General features: G+C 50.2%; 1 protein-coding gene and 1 long non-coding RNA gene across 3 annotated transcripts in view; one reads left to right on the top strand and one right to left on the bottom strand.

The window, feature by feature from the left end:
• Window positions 1-13595: 13595 nt before the first annotated feature.
• LOC118207916 lies at window positions 13596-13977 on the top strand. 2 transcript variants are annotated; one of them, XR_004761482.1, is made up of 3 exons: window positions 13596-13675; window positions 13770-13871; window positions 13906-13938. It is a non-coding gene; the product is annotated as an uncharacterized LOC118207916 (long non-coding RNA). The 2 variants fall into 2 exon arrangements; XR_004761483.1 differs by having other exon boundaries at window positions 13603-13675; window positions 13838-13905; window positions 13936-13977.
• An 808-nt stretch (window positions 13978-14785) lies between these two features.
• runx3 (RUNX family transcription factor 3) overlaps window positions 14786-24700 on the bottom strand; it is a 44244-nt gene continuing 34329 nt past the window's right edge. The window contains exons 5-6 of the mRNA XM_035382131.1: window positions 21187-21258; window positions 14786-15305 (exon numbers count right to left, since the gene is read on the bottom strand). Of these exons, the coding sequence (XP_035238022.1) occupies window positions 14803-15305; window positions 21187-21258 (575 nt within the window). The 3' untranslated portion in view covers window positions 14786-14802. The remainder of the gene's footprint in view (window positions 15306-21186; window positions 21259-24700) is intronic.

Raw genomic sequence — 24700 nt, forward strand, 5'->3', positions numbered from 1 at the left:
TATTTTGACAAGGCGGGGCCGTTTCTGATTTGAATGACATCACGCACAGAGGGAGAAGATTTAATTCCTTGTGTTTTCATGAAAACAATTCAGCGATGAGGATGATAGTCCCTCTCTTGCTCTCATGTATACGTATATACATGCAGACTCTGCAGAATCTGTGCTTTCATTGTCTGGTGATTGGCAGGCGAACACAAACTGTCTTTGGCAAGCAAACCCAAATTTTACTTCCTTGTAGCTGTTTTGACTACCAAAGCGCAGTTGTGTTATTGTGGCAAGGGCATTCCTTTGGGCAAAAAGACAGGCATTCAGAAGTTCCAACGAAATTCAGTCATTGAAACCAGCTGCAACAAGTGCCCGTCTGGCCGTGCACTATACCCGTCTGACACGAAACCTTCTGAGAATGCTGGGGATTGTCCTGGTTCCGCTTCTGCTCTGGAACAAAATGGCGAGAATGTTCCAGTAGACTTACTGGTGACATCCTTTGACGGTCAGCAATGAAATTGCATCAGGAGAACAAACATTACACGAGTGCCAATAACATGTTAAGATTATTGAATATCGTATTGAAATTGTAGAATATTGCCAAGTTTCCCAGTAAAATAAACACAAATAACTGTCCACAATTCAAATACTTTTGACTGGTACAGGCTCTCTGGACTGTGATGAAAAGAATAGTTATTAACCGATTTATTGATAAGTGACGGGCTTTTCCTACATGAAAAATATTGATTTTGGGTTTGAAATTCAATGAAGAGGCTTTATCACCGGGGGTCCATCGACGATGGGTCGTTTTTGACCCAGTGGCCAGGGGGTGCACACATGATAGGAAGACAACACAAGGGTTAATCTAAAAAAAAAAAAAAAAAAGTGTGCAGGAGAGGAATACCATCATTTTTTGGGAATGGTTTGGGAATCAAAAATGAGTTGAAATGCTGTAGGTTCGAGCCTATGATGTGTTTTGGCTGTTGTCCACAGGTGATCAGGATCCCCCAGGGTTGGGAGGGGGGGGGGGGGGGGTTTGTCCTCCTGAGGTGGACATCACTGCCCCCACATCAATGTTCCAAGCAGCCATTTGTCATCAGTGAACCGTAGGTCAAAGGTCAAGCAAAGATCGATTCAAATAAAATAACTGCGATCAGCTGTCAGTGCGTTACTTATCAATTCATGCTGATTGTGCTTAATCTGTGGTAATCAGGAAAGAGCCAGGTTTTGTAGCACAACACAGCACAGCACAGTGCAACACAGCACAGCACAGCACAACACAGTGCAACACAACATAATGGCGAGAACAGGCCATTCAGTCCAACAATGCTAGTATAACTGCAGAAATCTGGGAAACCTGCTGCACCAGTACCGAGCTTCATCTCGATATTTTAGGCCCGAATTGCTCAGGAGCAGACCAGAACTACACCAGGAGCAGACCAGAACTACACCAGGACCAGACAAGAATTACACCAGGAGCAGACCAGAACTACACCAGCCGTAGACCAGAATTACACCAGGAGCAGAGCAGAATTACACCAGGAGCAGACCAGAACTACACCAGGAGCAGACCAGAACTACACCAGAAGTAGACCAGAACTACACCAGGGGCACAGCAGAATTACACCAGGAGCAAACCAGAATTACACCAGGAGCAGAGCAGAATTACACCAGGAGCAGACCAGAATTACACCAGGAGCAGACCAGAACTACACCAGGAGCAGAGCAGAACTACACCAGGAGCAGAGCAGAACTACACCAGGAGCAGACCAGAATTACACCAGGAGCAGAGCAGAATTACACCAGGAGCAGACCAGAATTACACCAGGAGCAGACCAGAACTACACCAGGAGCAAAGCAGAATTACACCAGGAGCAGAGCAGAACTACACCAGCCGTAGACCAGAATTACACCAGGAGCAGAGCAGAATTACACCAGGAGCAGACCAGAACTACACCAGGAGCAGACCAGAACTACACCAGCCGTAAACCAGAATTGCACCAGGAGCAGAGCAGAATTGCTCCAGGAGCAGACCAGAACTACACCAGGAGCAGACCAGAACTACACCAGGAGCAGACCAGAACTACACCAGGAGCAAAGCAGAACTACACCAGGAGCAGACCAGAACTACACCAGGAGCAGACCAGAACTACACCAGGAGCAAAGCAGAACTACACCAGGAGCAGACCAGAACTACACCAGCCGTAGACCAGAATTACACCAGGAGCACAGCAGAATTGCTCCAGGAGCAGACCAGAACTACACCAGGAGCAGACCAGAACTACACCAGGAGCAGACCAGAACTACACCAGGAGCAAAGCAGAACTACACCAGGAGCAGACCAGAACTACACCAGGAGCAGACCAGAACTACACCAGGAGCAAAGCAGAACTACACCAGGAGCAGATCAAAATTACACCAGGAGCAGAGCAGACACATAGCAGGCGTTGTGTGGCATTTGCCTCCTTTTTTTAGACTTTGACCTCAAAATTAAGCCACATCTCTGTGCCGGACCACAGCTGGAATAAAAACAATAATCCACCGGAATGGGTGCCAACAGGAAGCGGGTGCCACAAAATGTCCACTTCGCGTTCGCTCCAATTCTGCAGTAACAGAGTTAATGACTGAGTTTTTTTCACGGTGGGAAACTGGCTGTTTTGGGCCCGTTTTCCCGGGTAGCCATGATGCTGCTGGCTGTGTGAGCCACGCTGTGGGAAACGTAGCACAGGGCTTTTACCAGAGAGGGAAATCTCTGTGGATTCATTCTGTGTGAGAAATCACCTTGGCGGGCGGTGTGAAAGTCTCTCTCTCTCTCTCTCTCTCTCTCCCCCTCTCTCTATCTGTCTGTCTTTCTCTGTCTTGCTCTGCCTCTCTCTTTCTCTATCTTTCTGTCTTTCTCTGTGTCTCTCCACATTTCTCTTTGTCTTTCTCTTTCTCTCGTTCTCTCTCTCTCTCTCTCTGCGTCATTCAAACTGAACATGGCACTGACAAATTATTTTTAGAAAACAGTGCAGTAGTAAATGCTTTGGTGTTTATAAAGCATATCAGCATACATTCGACACACACGCACGCACACACACACACACACACACACACACACATATACCCTCTCTATCTCGCTGTATCTATCTCTGAGAAATCGATGGATTCGTGAGTGTGAGAAACGTTGCATCACAACTCTCTGGGACCCTGTTATTTTTTCCTCTTTCACTCGCTCCCTCGTTCTCACTCTCTCTCGCTCTCTCTCGCTCTCTCTCGCTCTCTCTCGCCCTCTCGGCCTAACTGTGGGAACACTGACTTTGGGCAACGGTCTTTTTCCCACCAATGCCCCCCCCCCCCCCCCCCCTGGTTAAAAAATAGCTGTGAATCGTAGGCACCCGAACCAAAACCGGCTCCGGCTCGCTCACTCCTCCAGATGCATTCTGGGAGGAAGGGTCACTTTTCGGGGTCCCCGAACCGGTTCCAAAATAATTATAATGGGTTTCGTATGCAGGTACCGAGGCCCCACGGGGGCCGGGGGACATGCTCTCGCTCATGAGAAAAGCGCGGGTTTTAACAAGCTTGCACTTTTCCAAGATACTCCGCTTCTTTTTTTTTCCATTCTGTCCTCTCTTATTTCAGATTAGATCTGTATTTATGGCGTTTCTTCCCCCCCCCCCCCCCCCCCCCTCTTCTCATACTGAGAGAGCAGGCTTCTGAGCTGCTCATAGGATGGTACCGAGTCTCGCGTGCAGTGGTCTGACTTTATGAAGCGAAATGCCCCCCAGTACTTTCACGCAAATGCCCCAGAAGTGGTAACAAGCAGGACAAGCGAGACCTCAATGTGGAAAAACAAAAAACAAAGTCACATGGGAGTCATGTTTTCACCCACTTTGGGTTTTTGAAATGACTGCAAAGTGTAACTTCGTTAGCACGACTGTTTCAGTTTGGGAACCGATCTTTGGCGCTGGCTTAGTGTAATGTTGATTTGTGTGAGTGTGCGCATGTGGGGTGCGTATGTGTGTATAAGGTTGTATGTTTGCGTGCATGCGTGTGTGTTTGTTTGTGTGTGCTTATGTATGAGTGTGTGTGTAGGATTGTGTGTACGTGTTTGTGCATATGTGTGTATGAAATTACATATTTGTTATTGTTTGTGTATACTTATGTTTTTATGTGCCTATGAGATTATATATGTGCCTGTGCTGATGGGTTTGAATTGTGTATACCTGTCCATGTGTATGCCTATATGTGTGTGCCTGTGCATGTGTGTGCCAGTGTGTGTGTGCATATGTTTGTGTGTGTGTACCTGTCGTTGTGTATGCATATGTGTGTATGCCTGTGTGTGTATGTGTGTGTGTGTTTGTGTGTGCCTGTATGTATGTGCCTGTGTGTGTGTGTGTGTGTATGTATTTGTGTGTGCGTGGGCATGTGTGTGTCTGTGTGTGTGTGTGTGTGTGTGTGTATGTATTTGTGTGTGCGTGGGCATGTGTGTGTGTGTGTGTGTGTGTGTGTGTGTGTTTGTGTGTGCGCCCACTTTGTGGCGTCCCCACAAGTCAGAAACAGGGGACAGTGGGAGAAAGAGAAGGAGAGAAACAGCGGTAACTCATAAAAGACAAGCCGCTCTCAGATGACTGTGGCAGAGACAGAGCTGGGCGGGTCAGCCTGGTCGCACACATGTGAATAATCCGCTGCTTCTGAGGGGGGGGGGGGGGCGGGGGGGGCAGAGGGGGGAGAGGGGGGGGGGTGTGTGAACAGAAGGGTTACAACACCCCATATTTGTGTGTCCCCAGTAGACAGGAGTGGACCATAGTTTAAAAAAAAACAAGTACATTTTGTGGTTTTTAGTGTGAGAATACCTCTTTGTGCTGAGGTGTATATCTGATTTTTGTTTATGTGAAAGTGCCTAAAATATTGATTGATTGATTGATTGATTGATTGATAAAATGCGCCATGATTTTCTTAGGTTTTGCCAAAGGGGTTGTGTTTGGGTACGTGTGTGTATGTGCACTTGTGTGTGTGTTTGCGTGTGTATGTGCGCACGTGTGTGTGTGTGTGTGTGTACAAATCAGTTTTAGGGCTGTATGTGTGTGTGTGTGTGTGTGTGTACTGTGTGTTTTTGATTGTGTATGTCTCTGTGTTTTTTTCCATGGGTGTGTGTGGCAGACTGTGAATGTATGTGCACGCTCCCTGGTGCTTTGTACTACAGCCAAAAGTAGTCCCTGAGTAAAACCAAACACAGGCAGCCCACTGTAACTGCTGAAGAGAAGAGGAGAGGAAAGGAAAAGAGAGACAGAGGGAAAAGAGAGAGAAAAGAGAGGGAAGAGCGGCGAAAGGGACAAAACCCAAAAATGGGGTGGGGGAGAAAGGAGTGGAGAGGCATATCACACCCTTTCCTGAACACACACAGGGCTTCTGGCAAAGGATTCTGGGCTCCGGCTCAAAGACTAGGCAAACTGCTGTGATTATTTTGCACAGGTTTTTATTTCTCCTCCCGTAAAGAGAATAAGTGGATTCGCACGGTCAGTGACGGCGAAATGGCTGCTGCTTTTTTCCACAGCCGAGTCCACTCAGGTTCCCTATTTTGCTCTTACGCAAAGGTGTAAAATGGAGATGTGTTTTCTGGAGTTTAAAGGAATTCATGTTGCAGATTACTCCCATATGGGATAAATGAATTGGACGTGTTGACAGAGAAGGTCTGGCATATGTATCAAGGTTTCAAAAAAAAAAAAAAAAAAAAAAAAAGTTATATATTTTTTTTCAGTTCAATTTTTTTTTTTAAACAAGTGACAACTTGCCAACTATCACAGCAAGCTGGCGTTATGTTTCTGATTCCCGGCTTTTAATTTTGCGCCCGGTTCACCGGTGTTGACAGCTCTGTCCTTTATACGGCTCGAGAAAACTGCCAGTTCTCTCACCAGGGAGGAAGAGAGTGGAGGCGGGGAGAGAGAGAGAGAGAGAGAGAGAGAGAGAGCAAGAGAGAGAGGGAGAGAGAGAGAGAGAGAAAATGACTTGGAGAGAGAGAGGGGGTGAGAGAGAGAGAGAGGTTTGAGTTTGAGATCGATTAAATGAAAGAAGTATTGTGCAACTAATCGCAGTTAATTTGGGAGATGAAACAGAATTTTAAAGTGGTGGAAAATTGCAGGGTGCACGGGGAGGGAGGGGTGGGGGGGAGACAAAAACAGGACAGCATCAGGGATTGGATGAGGTTGTTTTCTTTCTCCAGTTTTTCCCTCCCTCCCTCCCTTTTTCGTTATTTTGGTTGAAATGTACCCATCTGTGAGTCTGTGGCAGAAAACATGAATTTGGGCTTTGCGCCTGAGACAATGTCTGTGGTGAAGAGCCGTCCGCTTTTTCTGATGTCGCTATTTCTTAAACGGCAGGAACGGTAATGACACGTGAGGTATACAATATACGCGGAAAGCAAAACAAACGGAAACGAAATAACGCAAAATAGGAGTTTGTCTTGAGCAGAAAATCTCCAGACTTTTTTTTTTGTATGTCTGCGGCTACTTCAAAAACAAACAATAATAAATCGTATTTATTCTGTGAAGGCCTAAAAATGGACTTTGTGGCAAAATTCTGCCCTTAATTACTTAGTTAACTCCTCTCATATGTCACATTCTCGCTACATCCATTGACAGCCTTGTGAATGACAGCTGAAGACTTCAGTTTTTATATTTTCTGACCGGAGTTTAGTGCATGAAACAAACATTAGCTGACTATTAAAAAATAATTACACCTTTCCTTGGGTACTGAACTAAATAAGTAAGTTTAAATAAAAATCCTTTCAGCTTTTTCTATGCGCGTATAGGGAGAAAAAAACTAAACTAAGGTGAATGGAAACAGTTTCACACGAGTAACGCACACAAGTCAGCCTGCGTATTTACTGCATTTTAACAAATCCACAGTTCTCTCGTATCAGACGATTAATTAAGGCAATCGCTAACCACAAGATGTGGTTCCACTTTCCTTAGACGAAGCAATTTTGGAAACGCCTCTCTCGCAGTGTGTCTTGCGCACGAGCAGAACCGACTGTCTCCAGACCTCCGATGTGAGGTTTGCATCGGCGTTCCACTTGGGAAAACACTCAACGAATTTCGTGCACGGCGCATCGACGCGACCGCACCCCGGCCTTACGCAGGCAGGGAATTGTGGGTAGGAGTGGCGTATGGGGGGGCCACGCTGTTTCGGCCTCCCTCTGCGCGCGAGCCTGAATGTCCACGAGGCTCGGCGAACACGGGCGGGCTGTCTCTGTGCGCTGATCGCCGTGTCAGAATCATTAAATCTCACTTCAGCCTCCCTCGGTGCCCCCCGCCCCCACCCCCCCCGCCCTACCCCGCCACCTCAAAAAAATAAACTGTTTATCCTGTGGGGTGCAGAAAATTCGGTCTCCTCTTCGGCTGAATACAGCAGCCCCTCTCGGGCTTTCAAATGGCGGCTGGAGGGGGGGGGGAGGTGGTGGGTGGGGTTGGGGGGGGTGGGGGGGTGCTCTTTTTCAACTCCCTCTCTCGCAATACAAAAGCACAGCTGATGCACGTGTTGATTTTCAGTGGTTCTTTTTATTTGGTTCCCTTTTAGCTCTGAGAGGGGCCCATTGTGTTTAAAAAAAAAAAGTAGTACTCAGTTGGCGAGCGCGTTTTTTACGCACTCATACATTTTTGTTGCGCACACGTGTGTGTGTGTGTGTGTGTGTGTGTGTGTGTGTGAGTGTGTGCGTTGGAAATCAGCGATCTCTCTCCATCCCCCACCCCCCCCCACCCCATCAGCCTGAAACCTTTTCCAAAGTCAGTGTTGTTTAATGTGGGCCAGTGCCCATTCAAACACACATTTCATGTGGAGAAAGAGAAGCCTGGCACCAGTGCGAAGGGCTGCTTTCTGTACCGAGACCCTAATTACAATACCTGGTGCTAATGGCCAGGTTCCACTCTGTGTGGTGGTGGCTCATGGGATATGTAGTTTTTGTGTGTGTGTGCGTGTGTCAGCATCACAATTATGAAAACTTACAGCTTAACTTAAGACATCTACAGCATGTTATGTATCGGTGTCACTGAATCGTGTCCCCTTTTGGATCTTGGAGACGGAATTGTAAATAAATTTCGTCCTTCTGCTTTCCGTCTTCATGTCAGACGCTGTGCAGCCACCCCTAAATATCTTGGCCTTCGTTTACCCGCCCTTCCTTCCAGACTTCTGCGGGAGCTTCGGCGCGAGTCTGCGGTTAGCGTCTCTGCAGCTGGCTGTGCTTTATAGAAAGGCCAGGAGTGATGCTATAGCCGTGTTTATGAATGGCCACCGTGCATTTCACTGGAACGTCAAAATGATTCTGCAGGCTAAAAAAACTGACAAAAAAAAACAAAACAAAAAAAAAACAACCACAACCGTTTCCAGTTATGTGAAAAACAACCACAAGGAAAAGACAACCCCCCCCCCCCAACCCCACCCCTCCAACTGCGTTAATGGGAAAAAGATGGAATGGTGACTTCCTAAAGCCTCTAAAATTAATCGTTGTGGAAGTACAGCTTCCAGCAGTACTGGGTTAGGGTTTTTTTTTTTTTTAATAGTGTGACAGATCTCAACACAACTACACCCTAAATCATTACTGTACCCCACGATCTCAAGCTGTACCCCAGTATGGCCCAGTACGGTCCCTTGCCTCTTTGGGGGGGGCCCCAAACCCGGGGTCCGACAGCAGCACGTCACCGCCCCACCCCGCCCCTCTGTGTGAGATCGGGCTCACGGCCCGGCCTGTGGAAAGGCAGACGCTAAAAGAGGAGGAAGAAAGAGAAGAAAGAGAGAAGAGAGAAGAAGAAGAATAAGAGGGAAAAAAGGAGCAGATGTGTGCAGTCACATGGCTCTGGAGCCAAACTTTTTATTTGGGGGGGGGGGGGGGGGTTGGGGCAGTGTATTTGTTGCTGTTCCTACCCCCCCCCCCCCCCCCCCCAGATGGGAACCTCTTTGGCAAAGCAGAAAAAGCGAGGGGGGCACACAAGTAATAGAAGACATGTCCACAATAATTTAGTTCCCTCTGAACGCTGGACCTTAATAGACTAGATCTTGGTCAGTTCTGTTGTTGTTCCAGTGACCTTTGGCATGCACTTACTGTACGTCACTTTGGATAGAAGCGAGGGCCTGCCAAATTAAATGTAATGTAAATGTAAAGATACTTCATTTGAAGGGCTTTCATCCTTCAGCCACTTGGTTCAATTATTGCGGTCACTGGCAATTTTAAAAAGAAGCTTGTGTTTTGAGAAATATTCACCACAAAGGTTTTTGGCCGGACCGCAACAGCGGGGCCAGCCCTGCAAACGCGAATGTCTGTGACTGAGTGAGTGACTGAGTGAGTGATGAAGTTACACCATTGGTCGGGCCGGATCACGTGTGTTAGGTCCAGTCATATACTAGGTTTTGACCTGATCTTGTTTTCATGTTATTGTGCATGCTTACAAAACGTGTTTCACTGAAAATTCTATACATCTGCGGGAATGATTTAAAAATAGTTTTCACCATTTAAGGAGTAGACGTATTATAAAAATGTATTTGACCCAGGTCTGAGAACCTTCCTTTATCTTTGTGTAAGAAATAAGTAACATAAAAAAACAGAGGAAGAAAGAGGTCTTAACAACAGCAATTGAAATGATTTATTTTAATTAAAATGCATTGAAAACTACATCACACAAATGTATTTATCACAAGCACTTAGTACAGACTTTTAAATGATGATACATCGATGGAATTGCAATATACATAGAATTTTTTTGTTAAATTAACATAAGTGATTTTGACGCACATGCTTTGAGCATAAGAAAAAAACAGAAACAGGAAACAAAGCAACAGCAAAGACTGCGAAAACACGGATATGTTCTTTAAAAGAAACAAACCAAATTCATTGTGCTTTTTTTTGTTTGTTGTTAAATAATTACAATAATATTCAGATTGTGCATCACGGAGTGTGTGCCAGGTCCATACATAGCCGCCTGTGGGGGACGCCTGGTTCCTTTTTCAGTGTCCCCACAAGGTCTGAATTAATGGCTCGTGCACATTTCCTTTCAAACTTCCAACAAACCAAAAAAAAAAAGAAATAAAAAAATAAGACACGTAAAAATAAAATAAAATAGCCTGAAACAAAAACACAAAGGAGCGAATGTATCATGGCTGCGATATTACAGGCAGAAGACGTTTCAGGCGATTTCAGATCATTTAAGGTCAGATCGGCGTTCCTCTTTGGTTATTCTCCTAGCTGTACGGCTCGCCCAGCGTACGCACACGAGCGCGAAGGCCGACTGAGTTTCTCACGCTGACATTTTTAACACACCGCACCGCACACTCTGCGTCTGTTTCGCCCTACCCCCACACGCACACACACACACACACACAGAGTCACAGACATACACACACACACACACACACACACAGAGACACGCACACACACAGACACTCACACACACAAACACACACACAGACACGCACACACACAGAGACACGCACACACACAGACACTCACACATGCACACACACACACACACACACACACACAGAGAGACACGCACACACACAGACACGCACACACACACACACTCACACACACACACACACACACACACATACTTTCACACATGCGCACACACACTCACAGACACACACACACACACACATACTTTAACACATGCGCGCACACACACACACACACACAGAGTCACACACACACACACACATACACATGAGGGACTGACTCACAGTGTGGGGGGGGGGGGGGTCCTTGGGGGGTGGGATGGGGTGGGGGGGCAGTGAAAATCAGCTTTTTCGGTCATCTTTCCTCATATAACCTGAGCTACAAATTGTGAGAATCTTTGGTTTGTCCACAAAAAACTGCTTTAAAAAAAAAAAAAAAAACTGCTGCTGTTCTTTCTCATCAGAGGTCACGTAGATCGTTGTTGCCTCCGTCACCTGTCTATTCTCTCCCGCTCCCCTCCCCCCCCCCCCCCCCCCGCACCCTCCACTCCCCTCCCCACAGGTGTTCAACACAGCCCCTAAACCAACGCCCGCGCAGCTCATTTTGTGCTACACACTGGCCTGTTTTGCACCCACAGCTCATTTGAAAGGCTGAAAGGCCAAGTGGAAAATTTGTACAATAGGCACCCCTTACCCGCCCCCCCGCACCCACCCCACCCCCCACCACGACCCCCGCCCTCCTCAAACAACCACCCCCACCCCCATTGCAGAAGGCCGGGGGAAAAAAAGCCCCCTTCCTAAGATTTAAACTCGTAACCCCACACCACGACGTGAGCGGTGCGGCATCAGTCCTCCAGAGATATTCTGTGCAGGCGTTCCTCGTTCTCCACAGATGAAGAGCCTCCAGCTCCGACCGCCGATAATAAATAAATTAGAACAAAAGAAAAAGCCAAAAAGATAGAACGACGTAGAAGAAAAAAAAACCATCAAAGCTTCAAAAAAAGTCTTAAAACGCTGGCGGGGAACTAAGGGCTCTTGTCTGACAGGAGTTCTTTTAAGTGAGGTTTCTTTTTTCCTTTGTGTGTGTAACAGTATCCGCTTAATTAGGTGACAGGGACAGATAAGTCACCGCCCCTGCCTTTCCGCCCCCTCCCCCTCCCCCTCCCCCTCTCATCATCCCTCTTCATGGCCCGCGTCCTCTGGGCGTGTGACGTAAGAGCGCGGCAATGCGGGCCTGGCCCTTTAAGGCGTGATGTCACAATGCCAGATTAGAATGCTCTGAACGGGGCATTCCAGCGCTGATGTCACAATCACCACTGACTTCAAAAGAAAAACCTTCCAAAAAAAACCCCCCACTCTTCAAAGGGTTAAATCCACACAGTGCCTACTGAGCTCCATGCTGCTCCTGCGCCGACCAAAGTAAGGCTATTTCACCTCTTCAGCTTTTCACAAGGGGGGGGGGGGACCCGGAAATGTGCTTTTTTTAAACTTGTGCATCGCCGCCCGCTGTAGCCCCGCCCCCTCGTCAGAAGGTCCGTCTCGGAACGCGCAGAGACGACGGCGGACGAGAGAGCGGTAAGATAATTACAGTGCAAAGAGAGAGAGAGAGAGAGAGAGAGAGAGGGAGAGAGAGAGGGGGAGAGAGAGTGAAAGAGAGAGAGGGAGACAGAGAGAGAGAGAGAGAGAGAGAGAGAGAGAGAGAGGGAGACAGAGTGAAGAGAGAGAGGGAGACAGAGAGAGAGCGAGAGAGAGAGAGAGATAGAAAGAGTCTTTGGGCCAAAAGGAGAGTGAAGCAATCAGGTGTGTAATTTGGGGAAAGTCACCCCCTCCCGGGACCTCGCGGGCGGGGGCGCGCAGTGACCGGGCTCACCCGCGTGTGTCACCCCCTCTTGGTTTTCGTCGGGGCGTCCCGGGAACGACCCGCGGAGGCGCTCTGCGGTTCACGACGGCCCAATTCCATCTTAAATAAACGCTTAGTGCATAGAAGCTACAAAGTGGAAAACAAGGAATAATCGTCTGGCTTTCTGTTTGTTCATTTCTTTGCATAATTTAGAATTAATATATTACAGTAGCTCAAGGTCCAATCTCATATTACAAACAAATAAACAAACAAACACACAAAATAAAAGAGAAAGAGGAGAGAAATGCTAAATGGCTTCGACCCAGCAACACGCTGAGTGTAAAATTCCTCTTAATTGGCTCAAATAAATACAAACACACACACAAACCATATTCATCCAGTTAAAAAACAAATACTAAACAAGCTGGTTGCTGGAAGCCACACACCAAATAAAAAAAAACAAAACAAAACAAGAAAACAACAAAAACAGAAATCCTAATAATTAATGATAAAAAAATAGACCTGGAAGACAAATATTGACAATATTTGAAATTCATTAATTGCTCATGCATTATTGAAAAAAAAAAACCCTACCTCTGATTTTTCTTTTTTTTTTTTTCTTTTTTCCCCCTCTTTCTTGATTTTTTCTTTCGTATTTTTCTGTTTAAAAAAGTACCTGATTTTCGACTGGAATAGCCGCTCGACACGACCCTGGAGAATTTCAGCGACTCGTCCGACGCATCAGACGCCAGACCCCGCGGAAGCCCGCTCACACGAGACACCGGCCAGCCCGCCTCTTTGGTTTAAGAGTCTCGGGTTTTTACGGCGCTCTGCGAGAACGTGCGAACAGGAAGTGGCAGGGGCCTCGGCAGGAAGTGCCGGTGACCGCATACGCAAATGAAAATGAACGGCCGACGGCTGTGTACCTGCCGTTCTAATTTCATGGAGAGAGAGAGAGAGAGAGAGAGAGAGAAAAAAAACCAAAAACAAGGTCACTGGATCTATGGACGCTCGCCATTAAAATCAAAGCGTCAACTTTGAAGTGTGCGATATATGGCTTGGATTCCGCTGTCCTGTCTGCGATGTGGCCGCACAAACAGACCGGGCCGCTCAAACGAATCAGGTACAGGTGACTTCTGGCCCCTCGGATCAGGTACAGGTGAGTTCAGGCCGCCAGAACGGATCAGGTACAGGTGAGTTCAGGCCGCTCAAACGGATCAGGTACAGCTGAGTTCAGGCCGCCAGAAGGGATCAGGTACAGGTGAGTTCAGGCCGCCAGAACGGATCAGGTACAGGTGAGTTCAGGCCGCCAGAAGGGATCAGGTACAGGTGAGCTCAGGCCGCCAGAACGGATCAGGTACAGGTGAGTTCAGGCCGCCAGAACGGATCAGGTACAGGTGAGTTCAGGCCGCCAGAACGGATCAGGTACAGGTGAGTTCCCCTCGGATCAGGTACAGGTGAGTTCTGGCCGCCAGAACGTATCAGGTACAGGTGAGTTCTGGCCGCCAGAACGGATCAGGTACAGGTGAGTTCAGGCCGCCAGAAGGGATCAGGTACAGGTGAGTTCAAGCCGCCAGAAGGGATCAGGTACAGGTGAGTTCAGGCCGCCAGAACGGATCAGGTACAGGTGAGTTCAGGCCGCCAGAACGGATCAGGTACAGGTGAGTTCTGGCTCCTCGGATCAGGTACAGGTGAGCTCAGGCCGCCAGAACGGATCAGGTACAGGTGAGTTCTGGCCCCTAGGGTCAGGTACAGGTGAGAGAGAAGCGGGGGAAAGGTGGGGAGGGGGTTGTTCGTTTGCAAAACTGCTGTCTGATGGCGGTCTTTGTAGAGAGAGCTGGCGTTTCGTTTTCGCCGTCAGGGCGAGCGTGTGAACTTGCGCCCCTGGTGCCGGACCCCACGCACGCACGAGGGGGTGAGCTTCCGGACAGTTCATTCCCCTCGGAAAAAAAGCGTGTCCTTCCGTTCGCCGTCCAGTTTTACATCAGAAAGACAGGAGGGCCGGCCTTTTCATTTTACACCACTGCATCTATTTACAGTCCGTGGTTGCTGTGGCGATGTCAGAGGTCACCTGCTACACCTCCCAGTGACCCAAACGCCAGGGTCACCGTAGCCCTGGAAACAGTCCACTGTTATTTTTATGATAAAAAAAAAAAAAAAAACATTTATTTACTCTGGTTGTATTTAAGTACTGTACCATTTTTTAAAAATCTTTGTTTTACTGGACCCATGATTTCAGGGGGATTGTCTTTGGTCGTTAAAGCTGCTGAGAAGTGGGGGGGTTTGATTTGCGGGGGGCAGGTGGGTGGTGGGGGGGGTGGGGGTGGGACAAAATCTGGTCATACATGCACTTGTTACTTTTTTTTCTCCAAAACTTTATCTTTCTTTCTCTATTTTATTCTTCCTTCCTTATTTTAATGAAGGAGAGGAGAGGAGAGGAGAGGGAGGGTGAGGCAGGAGATTGAACTAACAAAGAAGCGGGTGCTTGGTCGCCCGCACCCCCCCTCTGCCCCCTCCCCCCCCCGCCCCCCCCCCCGGTCGTCCGCACGCGCTCAGTACGGTCTCCACACGGACTCGTCCATCCTCCCGGACGCGGTCATGGTGGTGGGGGAGTTGCTGTGGCTGCCGTCGGCCTCCCCCACCCCGTCGCTCTGGCTGCCCAGGCTGGGGTTCATCAGGTTGTTCCCGCTCCCGGCCGAGCCCGCCCCGGGACAGGAGGACAGCATGCGGGTGGGGGAGCGCTCCCCTCCGGCCGCCACCATGGAGAAGGGGTAGGACCCGGAGCCCGCCCCGTAGTACAGGTGGTAGGGCGAGGAGTTGGTCTGGAAGTGGCCGCCCTGGTTCTGATTGCCCGGGTACGGCGGCGGCAGGTAGGTGTGGTAGCGGGAGGAGGCGGACATGCCCGTCATGCTGATGCCCCCGATGCCCGTGCCGGAGGGGCTGGCGGAGTAGCTGAAGGCCCCCGGGTAGTGCATGCGGGGGTCCGAGAAGCGGGGGTCCGTCAGGGGGGACAGCGACGGGAAGGAGGTGCGCTGTTGGAACAGGTCTGAGGGGCCTGAGGAGGGGAAACAGAAACACACACACACACACACACATTAATCACAATGCCAGACACCATCTACCATTATTCACACACACACAGATTAATAACAGTGCCAGACACCATCTACCATTATTCACACACACACACAGATTAATAACAGTGCCAGACACCATCTACCATTATTTACACACATACACACACACACACACACACACACACACCTCTGCAGTTTGCACCAATCTCTCAGCCTCATTTTTTTTACATTTTATATTTTTTTACTTTTACATTTAATTTAATTTCATCATGTGTATCATGACAGGACACAACCTCTGACATCCTGCCGTGATGATATGGTGTAACCAGTGACCTCTGACTCCAATCTGTGTGTGTCAGGACAGGGTCATAATCTCTGAACTCCATACGTCATGACAGTGTATAAACCACAGTCTGTGCACGTCACGACAGGGTCTAACCTCTGAAATCCATATGTCATGACAGTGTACAAACCACAGTCAGTGCACGTCACGACAGGGTCTAACCACTGAAATCCATGTCATGACAGTGTATAAACCACAGTCTATGCATGTCATGACCGGGTCTAATATCTGACCTCCATGTGTCATGACACGGCCCAATCTCTGGCCTTCACATGTCATGACAGGGCCTAATCTTGCAGAAGGGGTTTGTTGTTCTGAAAGTGATATTTATTCGCTCCCTGAGCTGGGGCGAGGACAGGGCTGTGCGCCAGGGTTCCGTTCTCAGACAGGAAGTGAACACCCTAACACCTCCCCCGCGCACACCCAACCCTGCCCCCCCCCCCCACCCCCCACCCCCCACCCTCCCTCGGGTCCTGCTGCACAGGACGGTGAAATAAGAAGGGTGAATCGCTAAAAAAGAAAAAGGTGCGAATTTAGTTCGGACTAAACCTAGGTAAACAGGAAGCTTGCATAGGCGGGAGGTAATGCATCTCCATACGCCCCATCTGAGAGGGGGGGGGGGAGGGGCACCACTCCAACCCCCCCTACCCCCACCCCCCCCCCAAAAAAAAGCAACAAAAAAAAAAATGATGAAAAGTTATGAGGATCTTCCTTTCCCGAGAGAATCAATGGAGGCATTGTTTGCGGGGAGCAGGTCGTGTGTAAACAGCGACAGCTCTTTCTCGGGCCGTTGCGTAACGTCGGCCATAAATCTGAGCGAAGAAAGAACTCCAACAGGAAGTGGGATTACAGCCATCCAGCAGACATGCAAGGCCAGGGGGGTGGGGGGTGGCGGAGGGGGACAGAGGGATAGAGCGAGGGGGAGAGAGAGAGAAAGAGAGAGAGAGAAAAGACACATACTGCGCGTGGGAGTGCGTTAGTCGAGTAAAGAAAAAAAGAGAGAAAAAAACAGGCAGCCCTCCGTGGTGCGAGCAAACAGAGCTGAGACGCTCAGCAAAGGCCACGACAGCCGCTGGTCAGGAGCAATTACCCCCGCTGCGGGGCAATTTGTCCGAATGGCGGGAGACAGCCGGCCCTTGGCGGGGGGCCCTGACGTTTCTCTAATTGTCGTCCAAAGAGGGGCCTGTCAGCGCGGGTCAGCCTCCCTGGTCAGGTCTGACGGGCGCTCGTATATCCTCTCGCCAAAACACGTTACGCGTGACTGGCTGTCCGACGGCCTTCCCCGTGTGTCACCCCCTCCTCCCCCCCGCCCCCCCCCCCCCGACACCCACCCACTCTCATTCTGTTACAGAGTTAACTGACAGCTTTAATTGTCTAAATTGCCCCTAACTCTGCCTCGCTAATAAATTCCACTCCTCAGCCTCGAAATAGCTCGGGATTCTACAGGCACTCAAACAGCTGCTCTGTGCTGCCACCTATCTGCAGTGTGTGTGAACTGCTGCACACCATTTACAAAACACTTCAAATGTCTTACAGAATTTAGCAAACTATTTCCATCTTAAGATTACGTTTTGCTTTAAATATACGAAAGCGGTATTTGTTTGAGAGCAATATATTTGTTGCGTATCGCACGTCTTGTACATTTTTTTTTCTAAAACACACATTGAACATTTTACAAGATATTTATGTTAATGAGAGTAGCTGTTTCAGAAGTCACGGGATTGCAATTTTAGGTTCTGGAAGTCAGTTGTTTGTTTTAGAAAAAAGAAAATGGTTTCGCATTTAATAACCGTGTTATTTGTTCTAGTGTGTTAAATAAAAGTTGGGTACACCGGGTAGAGAACTGCGTGTTCTGGATTGGAATGGAGCAGAGCAGTAGGCCCGGAGCCAAGCAGAGGTAACAATGAGCTTTCTGCCGACGCCTGTTTTTTTGGGGGGGAATCGTTAGGACCGTAAATCTCGGCCGATCTGGTGGAACGTCGATCTGTTCCGATCGGCTCCTTGCGAGGGTGGTGGGGGGGGCGGGGGGCAGAGGGGGGGGGTGTGGTGGTGGGCGATCCGAACGCGAGCGATTCGACCCACGACGGGCGAAGAAACGGTCGGTCCGCACCTGTGTCTCCGGGCGTTTTTAATAAAATTTTCTCAGGACGGGCTGTTCCTCCCGCCCTGCCCCGCCCTGCCTGGCCGTGTCCCGCCCTGGGGGGGGGGGTGATGTTTAGCGGCAGCTCTGACGGGGCGCAGCGCTCACATGAGCGGGGTGTAAAAGGCGCATTTCGGGGGCGGAGAAGGCCCCGTCTCTTGTGAAAATGGAGCCTTCCCACGCACGGCCCCTCAGGGCGAGAGAGAGAGAGAGAGAGAGAGAGAGCCAGCTTCGCGTGCCACCGCCTCGTCCGAAACGCCGTCTTCCCCGCTGCCTCTGGAGGAACCAACCCCCCCCCCCAACCCCCAGCCCCCAACCCCCAACCGCCTTCTTTTAGCAATTCTGAAAAACAGTCCCATGCAATTTCCACAGAACCACCCCCCCCCCAACCCCTTCCCCTTTTCTCAGAACACTTCGTCTTCTGTTGAAATTCTCTTTTTCTGCTAGAAGGAGGAGTGGGCAGGAGGAGAGGGGTATTGGGCTGGGGTGGGGGTGTGAGTACGGGTGGGGGGGGTGGATGGGGGGGGGGGCGGTGAGGGGGCGTCGGCAGGATCTGTTTCTTTTTCCAGAACCTTCCAGCCCAGAGCATAGGGGCTGGTATCTGATTTCACCTGAGGAAAAGCCGAGAGACTTTGGCCCGTGTTGATACACGGGGCTGAGGCAGCACTCCTGAAAATTTGGGGAGGAACACCCCCCCCCCCCTTCCCCACACCACACCCCCGGCTACCCCTCACTAAATGCAGGCTTTAGCGCTAAGCCTGCAATAGAGACGGGGGGACCTCGAGGTTGGGGCGCAGGTGGGGGGCGGGTGGGGGGATGGAGGGGGGAGGGGAGGTTGTTTGGCAGGGATTCGGTCGGAGTCGGTCGTCACGGTCGCACGGCTCCTCGCTAACTGCGGCTGAAACGTGCGGAGCGAGCCGCCGGGGCGGGGCGGGGCGGGGCGGGGCGGGGCGGGGAGCGAGGGCGAAGCTTCGGAGCCCCGGCAGGGGGGGAGGGAAATACCGTCTTCATTCGACACCGCCGCATTCCGCGGAGCGATCGGGCCTTTTAATCTCACCCCCCCTCCCCCCCTTACCCCCCCCCTCCCCCGTTCCCCCACGGCCTGTTGCCGTGGAGTCCACTAATCCGCGCTGAAGCGTGTAAACTCCGACAAGGCCGGGAGCGTGTCTGTTTTTTTTTTTTTTTTTGGAGCCCGATTTGGTTACGACAGAAACTGATTTTGCTAGTTAACATAAGGCCAGGCGCTACCGGCTCAGCCCCGCATTCAAATCTCAGGCACTCACCTGCAAAATGTTTACTTATGTTCGATGCAAACTGTCACTGATCACACCTATGGAAATCCGCCCCATGCAAATGCGGCCGACAGGTCAGAAAGCTGCCCCCCCCCCCCCCCCCCCCCCACCCCAGCACACCCAAGACTGTTGGTTTTCGGAAAAGATTTCCCTCCTGTCCGTCGCCTCGGAAACCACACGCTTTTTTGTTTTTCGAAAGAGCGCGGCGGCCGACCAGACGCGGTCGACCAGACGCGGTCGACACTGGCACGCGACAGCCTGCTCTTTCTCAAGCCTCCGAATTTACATTGAGAACGGGGGGGGGGGGGGGGGGGGGGGGGGGGGGGAGGAAGAAAAAAAAATGTTTGGAAACGATATTTAATTGGCTTGTGACTATCGGGAACAATCTCGTTTTCAAATGCCTGTTGTGTCTGAAGAGGGATGAGTCCAGCAAGGAAAAGAGCCTCAGAAATTTTTAAAAATAAATTTAAAAAAAAAACAAAACAAAACAAAAATAAAAAAAACTACGGAATGGAAATCGGACGATGCCCCCGCCCCCCGGCGCACAAGGACCCCCCCCGCTCTGCCTCCCCCCCTCCCTCTCCCCCCCTCCCTCTCGGCCCCGAGGCCTGCTCAGTAGGCACGGTGTGCTTCCGTCCCGGGTCAGGCGAGACTCGCAGTGCCTCCTGCTGACGGCACGCACTGCACTGGCTTCTGGTTTGGTTCTAATCATCAGCAGCACAATTAATAGCCTGTACTCTTTCAAAGGGCGGAAGAGCTGGAGGCCCTCCATGTCTTTAAATTAGATTTTTTATATAAAACAAGTCGGCTTGGTCTATGACAAGAAGGCGAAAAAAAGGAAGCTTTTTTTTAATGCGTGAATTATTATTGGTATATTTATTTGGGTGGCATTTTACGTTTTTTTGCATTTTGAAATAAATGTATTTTATTGTATTTTCTGATAGAATAGGCACTGGGTGCACTTCTGTGCTGGTAAAAAAAATGGAGAGACCGCAGAGTTTGGTGAAGGTAAAAAGATGGAGAGAAGGACATGGGAAGATGGAGGAGAGGGTCAGGGGAAGATGGAGGAGGATGGAGTGGAGTCAGGGAGGAGGACAGGGGAAGATGGAGGAGAGGGTCAGGGGAAGATGGAGGAGAGGGTGGAGTCAGGGAGGAAGACAGGGGAAGTTGGAGGAGAGGGTGGAGTCAGGGGTGTGGTTCTGCCTCTGCGTGGGACAGGAATGTACTGTGGAAGCAGCACCTGAGGCAAATCCAGCGCAGAAAAATGCAGCCCTGTGCGCATGCCAAAGGAGATCTACCTCTCCTCCGCTTCCTTCTCTATCCCTCTCTCTCTCTGTCTCTTTCTTCCCCCGGTCCCTCTCTCTCTTCCCCCTGTCCCTCCCTCTCTCTGTCCCTCTGTCTCTCTCTCTCTCGCTCTCATTCTTTCTCTCTTACCTCTAACCCATCCCTTCCTCCTTTCCCCCTCTCTTTCTAGCTCTCTCTCTCTCCCTCCCTCTCTCTCTCCCTCTCTCTCTCTCTACACACATTTTTCCAGCCCACCAATGTGGAAATTTCTCCCCATGGTCATGATCCCAATCACAGCCAAGACTTTGTGGCGTGTCTGTGTGTGTGTGTGTGTGTGTGTGTGTGTTCTGCATGCCTGTCAAGATGGAGTAGTAACTGTGCCAAACTCCAGTAGAGAGCCACGCCCTCCCTTGCAGGTCTCTGATTGGGTCTCTCATTGAGTCAACAGCACACACATTTTGGGTCACTTAAGGAGAGCAGGAACCATGGCAACATACCCAGTGAGCCGACTTCCTGCTTCTGAGAGAGAGAGGGAGGGAGAGAGGGAGGGAGAAAGAGACAGAGAGGGAGGGAAAGAGGGAGAGAGAAAAGGAAAGAGAAAGAGAGGGAGGAAGTCAGGAGGAAAGAGAGAGAGGGAAAGAGGTAGTGGGAAATACGGAAGGGAGAGAGTGAGAGGGGGAAAAGAGAGAGCAAGGGAATGAGAGACAGAGAGAGAGAGAGGGAAAAGAAAGAAGGAAAGGGAAGCGGGGAATGGAAGTGATGGACAGAGCCGTGTTGCCGGGCGCTCTCTTATCTCTTACCTGACCACCTCAGCTCGTCCTCCACCTTGCACGTCTTCAGACTGGAGCTCTCGATCTGCTCAGGCCACAGAGCTGCGAAAGAACACAGAGGGGAGGAAAACAAGCCGTTAGCCAGCGGGAGAGTAAATGCGGGCGGGCGTGGGTGCGCACACACACGTCAATTATGACATCATGCACCCCTGTCCAATAAGAGAGGGATACCGTATTGATGAGAATTCAACACAAAGAGATACAAGTGAATCGTATCGGCATCTGTGTGTGTGTGTGAGTGTGTATGCATGTGTGTGTGTGTGTGTGTGCGGGAATTGGGGGGTTTGTCTGCAGACTGTCAGTCCCGGCTGACGAAATGCACACGGGACGTCCCGCGGTGGAATGGGGGGACATTGCTTGCTTAGCGCTTAGGAGGCGGAGGAGAAAACTCTCGTCGGGCCGCGAGATTGGAAAGGAAAACACGCCCCCCCCCCCCCCCCCCGAAACCCATCAGTCACAGAAACAAGACGAGGAGCGCGTGGGTCCCGTTCTGGCTTCCCCCGGCCACACTACAGGTACCTGACAATTTGACATGCAAATACCGGCTGTTTGCTCTCTGTCTGACAGGGTTTAGTTTTCGCAAGGGAACCCGCAGATAGTGTGTGACACCTCGCCTAAATCCTCTGGTCGTGACATCGGCACACACACACACACACGCACGTATGTATGGTCACACGTGCACATACACACTCTCCGCCACACACACACACACACACACACACACTCGTATGCACGCGCACACATGCAGTGTAGTGCGCGTGCAACTCCAGACACGGATAGTATTTCTAAAAATATTTCTAAAATAATAATATTTCTAAAATGACTGATCAGCGTCAATATCCCAGAGGTAGCAGTGAAATCAAATGGAACGGCTCAAATTTATAATCCAAGGCTGCCTTAACTGCGGAGCATAACATACGTTCAAATATGAATGTACACATTGTATTCATGTTGTGATTGTGAATGTAATTACACTCCCTGCCCCGGCCCAAAATGAAATGTGACCCCAGAGGGTGGCAGTGCGCTATATTGGCTTGGAAAGTGGGGCTATAACTGAGGACTTGCGGGTTTGATTCCCAGGTGAGGCACTGCTTCTGTAGCCTGGAGCAAAGATACTTAACCTGAACCGCTTCAGCAAATATCCAGCTGTATAAATGAACTGCATGCGAAAAAAAAAAAAACGAAAACTGTAAGTCAGCAAGAGAGTCTGCTATAAATGCCTAAATGGAGGAAGGTCGAATTTAGCGTGACTGAGGTGCATCATGTTATACATCTCGACAAAAAAAAGTTGTTCCTCAGACACACAACGCATATACTCACTCACAAACACCCAAAAAAAAAAAAAAAAAGCAACTCCAAAAAACCTGACTCAAAACTATCGACATCAGAACAATGCCGAACGACAACTAAAATCTCCACCGGCGTATCCAACAGGAAGTGGACTAGCCGCGTCCAAGAGCGAAGGCTCCTCGTGTTTGCCTGCACGGGTCTGTGCTCCTTCACCTCACCACGTTGGCTCGCGTTCGGTTTCTTAAACAGCTGCATCAGCTCGAAGGCACAAATCCCAGAATCTAACGGCCGCTTTGACGCTAGCAAGACTCCACCAAGCTCACGCTAATCCTTCCTGGGACGTTTTTTTTTTTTAAAAGTGATGTTTCGCACCTCTTTGTCGTGCTTTACTGTGTCGCGTTGTGGAACAGTAGGAGAGGGCGTCCGTTTACATCACACGACGATCGCTCGGCCAGACGCTCTCCTCCAGAGCGACGAACAGCAGCGGAGAACACCAGTGTTGCTCATCGGCGAACACAAAAAAACGCTGCATCACCAAACAAGGCACAGAGGCCCGTTAGTAATCAATAAGTATGATACGAGCCTAACGAACGAAGCATCGTGACAAGCAAAGGTTCGATTAGGCGCGGTCAGGAACCCCAGGTACAGTCAACGACCTTTTTTTTAGTGTGGGGGGCAGGGGGGGGTCAACAAAATACGAAACTGTCCTTGAGGAAGGCGGGACTCCAGAGATGGAGGGGGACGGCGTCAGTCTGCACCCCCATGCCTCCGCCCTCCAACCCCCCCCCCGCCCCCCCCATCCGAAGGCCCCCGGGTCAGCAGTTCAGGTACTTGGCCTGGCCCGCAGCTCTCTCCACAATGGCAAATTCTTACGCATAAAGGGCTTTATTCAGCAGCAGCGGCCGGGGCGATCCGCTCAGGAAAATAAACACTTCCTTCAAATATTTTGATTGGCCGACCGACAACGTCAATACACACCGCTCCACAGATTATCCCCGTTAATAAGAGCTCCAAGGCTCCAGGAGTGTGTGTGGGGTGGGGCGGGGGGGGGGGGTGGGGTCTTTTTTGGTGGTGGCGGTGTTGGTGGGGGGTGTTGGGGGGGGGGAGGTAACCTGGAGTAGTACCAGTAGTACCAAATAGTTGTACCGCCCGAGCGAGAGAGCGAAGCCATCGGGGATTGGGGGGGGGGGGGGGGGGGGGAGCAGGGGCAGGGTTTGAGCCAAAATGGCTGCCGCCTTCTTCTTTCCTCCCGCCCCCCCCCCCCCAGTCCCTGTTGTGATGATTCTTTCCAGAGGGAGGCCGGGGAAGGAAGCGCTTTCTCCGGGAGAGAAAATGCAAGGCAGCCGCGCGCCGGGGCCCCGGGCGCAACGAGGCGTGGCACCCAGACGCCGTGAATGCCGGGCCTTGTGCTCCGCCGCCGCTTCCTGTTTCCGGCAAGAGCCCGCGGTGCAGCGAGCGAGCGAGGGAGGGAGGGAGCGAGGGATGGGGAGAGAGACAGAGGGAGGGAGTGAGAGAGAGAGAGAGAGAGAGAGAGAGAGAGAGAGTGAGAGAGAGGGAGAGGGAGAGAGAGAGAGAGAGGGAGAGAGAGAGAGAGAGAGGAGAGAGGGACAGAGGGAGAGGGAGAGAGAGAGAGAGCGCGAGAGAGTGCTAACGTGCTACAGCTCAGCTATTTGGGATATGTGATATTTCTTTAGCGCTCTCGGTCAGAACACGACTCAAAACAAACACGGGAGAAAAAAGTAAGGGAAAAAAATTCTGCTGTGTTCTGAAAACACCCCCATCCCGCACCCCTCTGTCAAAAAAAATACTCAGTCACTCAATGGACATGACTATTCATTTACTGTAATATAAAGCTTGGTCTCACACATTGAATTTGAAACTTTATACCTGTAACAAGTTTGCTCTTCCTTCCTTTCTCTGAGCTGAGAGATGAAACATCAGTCCTTACGAGCAAAGCCATTACTACACTGTCTGATTGGTCCTCGTACAAAGAGCCACTATAACACTGTCCCTGATTGGTCCTTAAACAGAGAGCCACTATAACACTGTCCCCGATTGGTCCTTAAACAGAGAGCCACTATAACACTGTCCCCGATTGGTCCTTAAACAGAGAGCCACTATAACACTGTCCCTGATTGGTTCTTAAACAGAGAGCCACTATAACACTGTCCCTGATTAGTCCTTAAACAGAGAG

Source organism: Anguilla anguilla, chromosome 1, assembly GCF_013347855.1.
Source record: "Anguilla anguilla isolate fAngAng1 chromosome 1, fAngAng1.pri, whole genome shotgun sequence".
NCBI classification, from domain to species: Eukaryota; Metazoa; Chordata; class Actinopteri; order Anguilliformes; family Anguillidae; genus Anguilla; species Anguilla anguilla.